This window comes from Myotis davidii, unplaced genomic scaffold, assembly GCF_000327345.1.
Source record: "Myotis davidii unplaced genomic scaffold, ASM32734v1 scaffold54, whole genome shotgun sequence".
NCBI classification, from domain to species: domain Eukaryota; kingdom Metazoa; phylum Chordata; class Mammalia; order Chiroptera; family Vespertilionidae; genus Myotis; species Myotis davidii.
Window position 1 is genome coordinate 1,571,587 of NW_006287915.1, and position 12,175 is coordinate 1,583,761.

The 12,175-nt window shown below is 38.1% G+C and overlaps 1 protein-coding gene across 1 annotated transcript in view; it reads right to left on the reverse strand.

Annotated features, from left to right (window-relative positions):
• Nucleotides 1-10,593, reverse strand: part of GLIPR1L2 (GLI pathogenesis-related 1 like 2) — a 25,700-nt gene extending 15,107 nt beyond the window's left edge. Inside the window, exons 1-3 of the mRNA XM_006779441.2 lie at nt 9,947-10,593; nt 5,325-5,570; nt 3,157-3,260 (exon numbers count right to left, since the gene is read on the reverse strand). Coding sequence (XP_006779504.2) covers nt 3,157-3,260; nt 5,325-5,570; nt 9,947-10,216 — 620 coding nt within the window. The 5' untranslated portion in view covers nt 10,217-10,593. The remainder of the gene's footprint in view (nt 1-3,156; nt 3,261-5,324; nt 5,571-9,946) is intronic.
• Between the last annotated feature and the right edge of the window lie 1,582 nt (nt 10,594-12,175).

The following is a 12,175-nucleotide window of genomic DNA, read 5'->3' on the forward strand; positions in this document are numbered from 1 at the left end:
TGACCTCTAGGCCAATTGACTGTGAGAATCAGCTTTGTCTGCAGCGGGAGAACTTCTGTGCTGGAACCCCCCTCCGGGGAAAGACTTCCTTCAGTGGGGCTTTGGTGCTCACTGAGTCTGCCCCCTGGGTGTGTCCCTTATGGATCTGAGGAGTTGTAATCTGGATGGTCCCCCTCTGACCACTGGGTACAGTGGCTCTTGGATCTAAGGAGGTGCTAATTTAGCCTCTGCCTGAGGCTACCCAGCAGGAGCTATTGAGAGATCTGCAGATTCCTCTTCTGTGTTTGGGGTTTAGAGGTGCCCAGATGAGGCCCAGCTGTGAAGCAATGCAAGCTGCTGTGGGGCCTTGGGCCTTCTCTTGGAAGTTCTGGGTCTGTCTGGCCCAGCTGCAGTTTGTTAGGTAATTTTAGATTGCAAAGTGCCAGGCCATTCATATGCAAAAGCCTCTGTGCACAGCTTCGGGGAGGTGGGGTCTCAGGGGATCAATAGGGTGGAGAAAACAGCTATGGCTGATCCTCAGCCCTGCCCTAAGAGGCCCAGGGTCTCAGTGTCCCACGGTAATCGCTGTAAGCATCTCTGAGAGAAAGCCACCCTCGAGTTCTACTGGATGTCAGACAGTTCAGGTTCTTCCTGTATGAGTCTGAGTCCCCAGAGACTCGCTCGGAACTGGAGTTCACAGCAGTCGGGAGCTTGTGTCTCCCTCCCAATTGGAAAAGACAACCGTGTCCTCATTTGTCAAATGCTTTTCCTGCATCAATTGATATGATTATGTGATTTTTGTCTCTCAGTTAGTTTATGTGATGTATCACATTTATTGATTTGCAGATATTGTACCATCCTTGCATTCCTGGAATAAATCCCACTTGGTCATGGTATATGATCTTTCTAATGTATTGCTGAATTTGATTTGCTAGAATTTGTTGAGGATTTTAGCATCTATGGTCACCTGTGGCTCTCTTTTTTTTGTGGTGTCTTTATCTGGTTTTGGGATGAGGGTAATGCTGGCTTCATAGAAAGAGCTTGGAAGTGTGCTTTCCTCTTGAATTTTTTGGAATAGTCTTAGGAGGATGGGTGTTAGTTCTTCTTTGAATCCTTGGTAAACTCCCCTGTAAAGCCATCCAGACCAGGCTTTTGTTTGCTGAAAGATTTTTGATTGCTGTTTCAATTTCTTCAGTAGTTATCAGCCTATTCAGGTTTTTTTTTTTATTCTTCTTGGTTGAGTTTTGGGAGCTTGTATTTTTCTAAGAAAATGTACATTTCATCTAGGTTGTCTATTTTATTGGAATAGAATTGTTCATAGTATTTTTCCATTATGTTTGTATTTCTGTGGGATCGGTTGTTACTTCACCTCTTTCATTTCTGATTTTATTTGGGTCCTCTCTCTGTGCTTCTTGGTGAGCCTGGCTAGAGGTTCATCAATCTTGTTTATCCTTTCAAAGAACCAGCTCTTGGCTTTGTTGATCTTTTGTATTGTGTTTTGTGTGTTTTTTTTTGGTCTCTTGTTTATCTCCACTCTGATCTTTATTATTTCCTTCCATCTGCTTATGCTGGGCTTTTCTTGTTGCTCTCTTTCTAACTCTTTGAATTGTATGGTTAGTTCATTTATTATCATTATTTCTTGTTTTTTGAGGAAGGCCTGTAGAGCTATGAACGTCCTTCTCTGGACTGCTTTCACTGTGTCCCATAGATTTTGGGTTGTTGTGTTTTCATTGTCGTTTGTTGCCATGATGCTTTTATTTCTTCTTTGATCTCTTTGGTAACCCAGTCATTGCTTACTAGTGTGCTATTTAGCCTCTAGGTGTTTGATTGTTTTTGTTTTTATTGTATTTGATTTCTAGTTTTATGCTACCCAATCTTCTAAACTCCATCTTCGAAGTCTTATTCTCAGGACATCCTCTGCCTTACTTCACAGAGAAACATAATGTACTTTAGATTGAAGCTTGAGATTTATTTTTGTCACTAAATGTGCCAAATATACCCACCCCATCTTTCCTTTTTTCTAATAAAATTAAAGTACTGCTTCTCCATCTTTCTAAGGTTAATCTCTTGTATGTCTTTATTCTTCGTAAAGAATTACTTTTATTCTATATTACATACTATATTACATACTTCATGTCAACATTTAAATATACTCACATCATTCCCATTTTAAAAACAAAAGAAAAAACAGTCTTTGATTCATTACAACTTGGCATCGCTTCGCTCCACATAAACGGCTCTTCCTATGTTTATCAATGAAGTTCTATTTAAATCTGATATTTTTAAATCTTTATTTTGCTTGACCTCTTAGAATTTGAAATTTCATGCACTGGGCCACTTGAATAATAAATTACCACAAGTGTGGTGACATAAACTATCACCCATTTATTATCAAACAGTTCTATAGGCTATAATCCCAGGCACAGTGAGGCTAGATTCTTTGCTAAGGGTGTCAAAGGCCAAATTCAGGATGTTGACTGAGTTCTTATTCAGAGGGTCTGTATGAGAAGCTCCTGAATGAATGAAAAATTTTCAGGCCAGCAGGGGGGCAGTTAGGGGCAATCAGGCCTGCAGGCAGGCAGAGGCAGTTAGGAGTGATCAGGCAGGCAGGAAGAGGGGTTAAGGGCATCAGGCAGGCCAGTAAGTGAGTGGTTAGGAGCCAGTGGTCCAGAATTGCAAGAGGGATGTCCATTTGCTGGTTTAGGCCTGATCCTAAACCAGCAGGTGGACATCTCCCAAGGGGTTCCAGATTGGACAGGGTGCAGGCCAGGCTGAGGGACCATTCCCTCCGCCCCCTATGCATGAATTTCATGCACTAGGTCTCTAGTTTTAATATAAATTCTGTAACATCTTACATTTATTTTTTATAGTTCAAAAAGACATTTATGAGAATACCAGAGGCCCTATGCACAAAATTTGTGCAAGAGTAGATCTTCTCCCCCCAACCCCCCCACCCCTCGATGACAGCACCGCTTCCCTCCAATCTCCGGCAGGCACCTGGGACCTGGGCTTCCCTCGCAGCCCTGGCTTCATCCAGACGGTCATCCAGAAGGACATCCCATCTAATTAGCATATTACACTTTTATTATTATAGATATTGGAAGTTAGGAAAACTTAAGTTGAAAAATTCTCAATTTATTTATTTTTATATTCTTTTTTAAATTTGAAGTAACTTACCCTGGTGCATAGTTGCATATGAAAAGTGCTGCATATTTAATACGTCCAACTTCTGAACATGGAGTAACAGCACAACCAACTTTGTAAGTCTTGTCCCAAACAAGCTAAAATGAAATTTTCAAGAAAAACATGAAATTTAATTCTAAACAATTATTCTGCCATATTGTAAACAATAATATATTTAATATACATAGAACTTTTAACTAAATAATTTAAAAAATATGAACTTTGAATTAGCATGGTTTTAGGGTAGCATTTGCAACACTGTAGTTACAGAAATACTTTAATAAATTCTACCAGTAAGTATTCTTAGGATAAAACGTTTGAGAACCACTGATAGAGAATAATGCTTTCGAGCCAAAGAAAGACCCACCAGCTGAATCAATTTTCATCCTTTTATTGAACCTGAGTTCTAGGTTATTGGAAGAGAGGAAGAGGAAAAAAGAGGAGAGATATTTTTGAAAGAATAAAAGTTGTAAATAGAAGGGAGAAAAAGAGACACTAAGATTAGAGAAAGGGAAAAAAAGCGATAAAAGAGTAGAGAGTGATTGAATGCTATTGTCATTTTTCTTTTGTTGAAGAAATTCCATTATAAAAAAATTTTGGGCCTTTCATTTAAAAAAATGAATAAAGGAGCTTGCTCTTATAAAAGAAAAAGCTGGTATTAAATAGGAATAAAAATATGAGAATAGTTCAAGATATTCCAGAAATTCTCTGTAATGCTTTAATATTTCTAATACTTTCAAGTGACAAAAAAAGTACTTGTGTTGTTCTGTTAATCTCTGTGGGAGGGAGGGGAACCATTTTTCTTTCTTTTTATCCCAAGCCTTAGTGGTTTTAAAAGCATGGTTAGTAAAGAAATAGAGTGATGCATAAAAAGAATAGAGGATGGAGTCACTGCAACAGTTAAATTAGAGTTAGTCAGATTAAATGCAGGAAACAGAAATGTCTAAAATACTAAGTACAAAATATAGAGGAGTAGGTCAGAGAGTAGAATTTACTAGTTTACCGAAAGTATGAAGTTATATTAAGAATAGCTTTGATACAAATAAGATAATGGAGAACCATTATAACTTTCCAGAAGAAGAATAAACAGATCAAACATTTTTTGAAAGATTTATTTGATGAATGAGAAAGACATGAGTTCAACATGAAAAAAATTCCAAGATTTTAAGTTGTACATAAAACATGACATCAGTTTATTGATAGAAAAATAATCATTTTTATTTTATTTATTTTTGTTAATCCTCACATGAGGGTATTTTTCCATTGGTTTTTCAGAGAGGGTAGACAGGAGGGGAAAAGACAGAGAGGGAGAAACATAAATGTGAAAGAGACACATCGATTGGTTGCCTACTGGGGCTGGGGATAGAGCCTGCAATCGAGGTATGTGCCCTTGCTTGGAATCAAACTCTCTACCCTTCAGTCCTCGGACTAACATTCTAACCACTGAGAAAAAATGGCTAGGGCAAAAAATAAATAAATAAATCATATTTTACATAAGCTTAGAAGTTCATTTAATAAATTATTGATCCCTGATACAAATATTTACTGAAGACCTAAATAATGTCATGTTGTTGTGTTGAGAATAAACAGATGAGGAGATCCCTGCCTTTAGTGTAGTACCACATATAAATAATTATTAAACAATGTGATATATGAAATAATAAATATATGTATAGGAAATAAGTAGTTCAGTATTTTGGGGGGATAAAGTGTAAGATAGATTATTAGACATGAGGTAGGAAAATAATACTGTTAATTTGCATTTAAAAAGTTTTAACCAATTAGCTATATAGTGGTATGTGTACTGATCTGTGCAAAAAATATCATCTTACACTTATGTTTATAGTCAATAATTTAGAAATAATTTTTATTTTCTGGTTTCTGACTTCCTTGTCCAGTGTACATTATTTTTAGAAAAGTACCTTTCATATTTGGGTATGGAGGTTAAATTTCCTATATTTAAAATAATGTTTTAATTGTATGGTTCAAATAATAGAGAGAATTACAGACATTTTGAAGATCTAGGACTGATAAGAACTTTGATTCTATTAGACTTAATAATTTACCATTTGCATTTACTTATAAAATTTAAACAATCAATAAAAATTTGATAGTAACGCTATTAAGGAATCTACTGAATTAATAATATAAAAATTAGATACCTGCATATATTTAGAACAGTCACCAGAGCAAGTGCCATTTCCAAAATGGTACCTTTCCTTCTCTGCATACCAACTTCTGATAGCAATACTTGCAGTAAATTCATTTTCAAGGCCGACCCACATATTTTCACCAATACCATTAAATTTAGGATGGGCCATTTTTATTTCTTCTAAATGAGTATTACGCTCAAAAACACATTTTTTCCCCCATGCTCTAGCAGTCCGTGACAAAGCTACATCCCAAGTCTGAAAAAAAAATGCAAAAAGCAAAGAAAACAAAATAATTGATGAGTTTGAGTTCTCATAGTAAGATTTAAGGAAAACATTCCTAACTTTATGCTTAAGGGTTTTATTTGTGGAATTTCTATAGGGAACTTTTTTTAGATAATCATAAATGAAACTACTATTTTCTGGTACAAAGGACTATGCATATTAGTAATTAAAAAGTCAGATTGTTAGATGATGCAAACGATTATGATAATCTTACACAGAGTCTGTTCAGAAGTGTGTAATACTCATGTAGTCTCTTCAGAATATATATTTTTATTTTTTCAGAATATATATTTTTATCTCATACCTTTTATTCATAGTAATACAATAATCTATATATATAAAAGTCCAAGTGACCATTACAACCGGACAACCGTCTGGTAGCCATGATGTGCACTGACCACCAGGGAGCAGACACTCAACGCAGGAGCTGCCCCCTGATGGTCAGTGCACTCCCACAGCAAACCTCCTATGGCTAGCCAACTCCTTTGGTTCCTCCCCCTGGCCTGCCAGCCCGATGGGTCCCAATCGGGACTGGGCAAGACAGCCCTGATTGGCCCCAATCGCCAGCCAGGCTGAGGGACCCCACCTGTGCATGAATTCATGCACCAGGCCTCTAGTATAAAATATTCATTTAAGAACTATTTATTGATCACTAATTTTATGCAAAATATTGTGTTTTGAGGAAATAAAGTCTTACAATATTTCCAAAAATATGAGAAAATTTCACAAGATGCTGCTCCCTGGCCAGCTATCTAGAAATATTCAAAAATGTGTACTTTTGTTATTATTTAGAGCCTCATTAAGTTCATTGTTAAGGATACGAACAAACACAATACATAAAGAAAAATCAACAAAATAGTTGTCAAACCAAACACTAAGTACATATGTCTCAGTGTATCTGAAAGTAAGCATTTCTGAAAACTAAGATTTTTTTAGGGTTTTCTCAGTTAATTTCATAGATTATACATATATGTAATATAAAATATATCATAAAAAATAAACAAATCAGGCTTTTAGATTACCCCCCAACTACTTCCCTCCCCAAAGCTCATTATTGTTTAAAAAATTGCTTTGTATACATTTCTCTACACACACACACACACACATTCATATATAAGATACAAGTGGTATTTTAAATGCATATTTTGTGATTTTTCTCCCTTGCACTGTTGTAATAATTCCGTACATAATATTACTGGCCTGTGATTTGTAGTTGTCATTTAGAGAGATTGTTCCATATTAGCTCAAGTAGATCTACCTAACTTTTGCAATCTCTCCACAGTATTCTATATACTATAGAGTATTCTATAGCACATAATAAATGTTACCATTCCACTATTAATAATCTTTTAGATTTTTTCTCATTTGCAAACAATGTTTCATGGATCATCTTTTTATTGCCTTATTTTGTATATTGTTCATACATCACATGTTTACTATGTACCAGGCATTATTGTTTGTTTTTAAAAGTATTTTTTATTGATTTCAAAGAGGAAGGGAAAGGGAGAGAGAGAAACATCAATGATGAGAGAGAATCATTGATCAGCTGCCTTCTGCACACCCCCTACTGGGGATTGAGCCCACAACCTGGGCATGTGCCCTTGACTAGAATTAAACCTGGGATCCTTCAGTCCACAGGATGACGCTCTATCCATTGGGTCAAACCAGCTAGGGTGTCAATATTGTTTTTTATGCACTATTTAACTTAGTGTTTAGAATATTCTATGAGGTATGCATTATTATTATTTTTTGTTTCACAAAGGAAGTAACCAAAACACAGACAAGTATTTTACCTGTAGTCACATAAAACCAATAAATTATGGAGTCTGAATTTAACCCAGAAAGTCTAACTTTCAACTCCAAGTTTGGAAATATTTTACTTTATTCCTTCCCATGACAGTGTGTAAAATAAGTTATGATATTTACAAATTCCTTTGCTCAACCTTGAATAAAATTAGTTGAAAACAGGATCAATGTTTTTTCAATTATATAATACAGTGTTATCAACTATAGTCACTACCCTTTTACCAACCTCTTCCCTATTTTCCCACCCCCAGCCTGTGGAAACTACTTTCTGTTCTCTGAGTCACTTTTTTTTTTTTTTTTTTTTTAGATTCCACATATAAGTGATACCAATGCACTTCTTGTCTTTGTCGGGCTTATTTCACTTAGCATAATGACCTCAGGGTACATCCAAGTTGTTGTAAATGGCAGGATTTCCTTCTTTATCATGGATGATTAATATTCTATTGTATATATACACAACACCTCTTTATCCATTCATCCAATGATGGACACTTAGATTGTTTCCCCATCTTGACTATTGTAAATAATACTTAAATGAACATGGCATTACAGTATTCTCTTTGAAATCCTGTTTTTATTTCCTTTGTATATATACCCAGAAGTGGAATTGCTGGATCATATGGCAGCTCTATTTTTAATTATTGAGGAACTGCCATACTGTTATGGCTTTGCTTCAATTATACTTCTGTCACTCATCTGAATTCTTTCTCTCAAGCTGACTGGAGCTGAGCCCTCTCTGACTCAGCCAGATCTCCAGTAACAAAAGGGGAAAAGCTTCATTATATATGACAATGATTGCTTGGCTATGTCCTGAAAAGTACAGTAAAAAAGATACAAAATAGATAAATTAGGCTTTATCAGATTTATAAGCTTTTGTGAATCAAAGGATACTACCAACACAATGAAAAGGAAACCTATGCAATGAGAGAAAATATTTACAAATCATATATTTGATAAGGGGTTACTATCAAATATAGTAATTTCCTATTTATTTATCTTGTTTTATTTTTAAACAAGAATATATAAAGAATTTCTTCAACTCAACTAACAACAACAAGCCTGATCAAAAATTGAACAAAGGACTTGAATGGACATTTCTCCAAAGAAGACATACAAATGTCTAGTAAGTTCAACATAACTATACATTAGGGAAATGCAAATCAAAACCATGATGCCTATTAAAATGGATATCTATACTAATAAAAGGTAATATGCTAATTAGACCAGACATCCTTCTGGACGTCCTTCCAGACAAAGCCACAGTGGCAGGGGCCCAGGCAGAGGTGGTTAGGGGCAACCTGGCCAGCAGGGAAGTGCAATTAGGGGTGACCAGGCAGCAGGTAGAGTTGTTAAGGGTGATCAGGTAGGCAGGCAAGTGAGCAGTTAGGAGCCAGTGGTCCCAGATTGTGGAATCAGGCCTAAACTGGCCATTGGATATCCCCTGAGGGGTCCTGGAATGGAGAGGATGCAGGCCGGGCTGAAGGACCCCTCACCCCATGCATGAATTTCATGCACTAGGCCTCTAGTACATATATAAAACCCAGAAACTAACAAGTGTTGGCAAGAATGTGGAGAAATTACGACCCTCGTGTATTGTTGGTGGGAATATGAAATGGTGCAGCCACTATGGGAAACAGAATGGCAGTTCTTCAAAAAAAATTAAACATAGAGCCCTGGTTGGTGTGGCTCATTTAGTTAAGTGTCATCCCATGCACTGAGAGGTGGCCAGTTCAATTCCTAGTTGGGACACATGCTTAGGTTTGGGGCTCAATCCCTATTAGGGTGTGTTTTGGGATCTCACAATAATTAAGGTAAGCAGTATTTAAAAAAAATTGATGTAAAAACATTCTTGATGAAAAAAAAAATCACCATTTTAAATAAAAACAAGATCTGGCTTTTCATTTGCATCACCCTGAGAGTGCCTCACTAGCCTCGCCCTAACTCAGTGGTTCTCAACCTTCTGGCCCTTTACATACCGTTCCTCATGTTGTGATGCAACCATAACATTATTTTCATTGCTACTTCATAACTGTAATGTTGCTACTGTTATGAATCGCAATGTAAATATCTGATATGCAGGATGGTCTTAGGCGACCCCTGGGAAAGGGTTGGTCCACCGCCAAAGGGGTCGCGACCCACAGGTTGAGAACCGCTGCGCCTAATTGAAGACAAGGATCCTGTTGTTTAAATTGATAGTCTCCATCGATGTTTTTGCAGATTTTTAAATAAAAAAAATAAATGAAATGCACTGAACCGTCATTTCTTCGAATGGAAACCTCCTTAAATTGCACACCTCAGATGAGTGCCTCTACTCACCCTAGTCCCAGCCCTATGTAAAATCTTGGTAGCAAATGTGTTAAGAAGACGGTTTGTATTTCTTCAGTGAATAAACTTTACGCACATATATTTTTAAGCCCAAACGGAAAGTGCGGCTCCCCACAATCCTTAACCCTCCGAGCAGCGGCCCAGACTTTGCGAGGCCCCGGGGTGCGTGGTCAGGACAAGGGTTGTCAGAGGTTCAGGCAACTGCCTCGGGGCCTCACCATGAAGCGCAAGTTAGCCCCTGGGGGCTTGACCTTGCCTCGGAGTTCATTGTGGAGGTTCACGTACTCGTTGATAAAGTTCACGTCCTCTTCGTGCGGCAGTAAACCCGCGCACAAGCCGGACGTCAGCAGGAGTAGCCAGAGCTCACAGAGCCACAGCGTCAAATCGGCCTCCCGCGTCATGGGGAGCCACGGGACGTACCAGTCCTGTGCAAAGGGCCTCGGCGCCTCCATGGTCCACCGGCCAGCCGCGGACCGGCCAGTGCGCATGCGCTGGCCCGCCCCATGACCTGCCAATCCAGCTGGCCACGCGGACAAGGTTGGCCCCGCCCCACAGACACGGTTGGCCCCGCCCCTTGAGGGGAAGCCCTGCCCCTGTGAATGGTGGGTGAAGTTCCCTCCAGCTGTTGGCCCGCAGAACCCAGGGAGGCTGGAGTCAAATGGGTGCAGGCTCTTCACTAAACTAGTTAATGCAGCTGGATATTATCCAGAGTTGATTCCCGGCACCAAATGATGTGTCAGCGTTTATTAATAAGCCCTCTGTACAGTAAATGCCAATTGCCGAATAATTAACATGCCTGAGAAACCTTCTAATTACGCCAGGGTAAATAATCATTCTTCTGTGATATTGATGAAAATTATCGCCCCCCCCCTCCCCCATGCTTACCTGTTGACCTGGGAATTTAATGCAGAACATGGTCCTTATTTTCCTCGTAGACTGAAAAATATCCTCTTTAAGTTGGACTTCACTGAGATTTTCTCTGTGTTTTGCGGGAAATCACAAAATAAATGGAAGATTGGAAGCTCAACATGTAGGGGTTAAGCTAAGGATCATAAAATTATCATAAGCTTGAAATATTTCCATATTTTCTCTTACCGGAATTTTATAGGCAGCCTGGAATATCAATAACAATCTTCTCTGACAAAAATGTCCAGTTCATAGTAAGAATTTATTTTTGTTTTAATTTCTCCTTTCAGACAACAACTACTAGTGTCCTACCAGATTTTGGCCTGTGCTTTTTACAAACAATTTGCTCTAGAAAACTTACTTTGAAGGATATAAGTTCTAGGCACAAAATAAAAGCACACATTTGTTTGGGGGTTTCAATTGCACCCTCCTATATAACAAACGGGTAATATGCAAATTGACGGAACAGTAGAACCACCGGAACGCCTGCGGACCCTTGCCCCAGCCAGCCCACCCCTGATGGCCCCCATGGGCAGTCCAGCTGGACCCCACCAGTGCAGGATGCTTGATAGCATTAAGGAGATATTCAAAATCATTGACACTGGGACAGAATTTTGCCACAAAGAAAGCATTGTAACTGGTTGGTCAAAATATCTAAAAAGAAATGTACTTTTAAAAATTATCTATGGTTTACACCAAGCGTGTCAAACTCCCGGCCTGCAGGCTGCATGCAGCCTACAACAAGTATTTTTGCAGCCCAGCCAATATAACAGTAAGAAACGTTTTAATAAAATTTTGTAACTTAATTTTTACCATATCATGTTACACATAATTTTTTTAAATATATTTTATTGATGTTTCACAGAGAGGACGGGAGAGAGATAGAGAGTTAGAAACATCGATGAGAGAGAAACATAGATCAGCTGCCTCCTGCACATCTCTCACTGGGGATGTGCCTCCAACCCAGGTACATGCCCTTGACCGGAATCGAACCTGGGACCCTTGAGTCTGCAGGCCGACGCTCTATCCACTGAGCCAAACCAGTTTTGGCATTACACATAATTATTAATAATTAACTACAATGTTCTCTAATGACTGATTACTATAATCATGTTGCATTCATTTCCATTACCAGCCTTACGCTCAGGCGCACCGTTTCTTTCTACTAGTACTAGCAGCATATATTTTAGCAGCTGATTGCCACATTATTAGTCTTGGACTGACTTGTTTGGTGTGCACACAACAGGAAATATTTTGCTTTCGGAGAACAAGAAAAATAGGTTTATTTGCATTGCATTTATTAATTTATGCAGTTATTCAGTTTCTGGTAAGTTAATGTTCCAGAAAAAATATTAATTTTTATTAAAATGTTCTATTATTTTATGTTAACTATTACGCAGTTATTTCAGCCCTTTGTATTCAGCATGTCTCTGTCAAAATAAAACTACGTTTCTGTGAAAACTGAAGCTTTTGTGTTTTGTGGCCGACATACACTTAAATCTTGTTTATTTGGCCCGTGTTAGCCTTTGAGTGTGGCATGC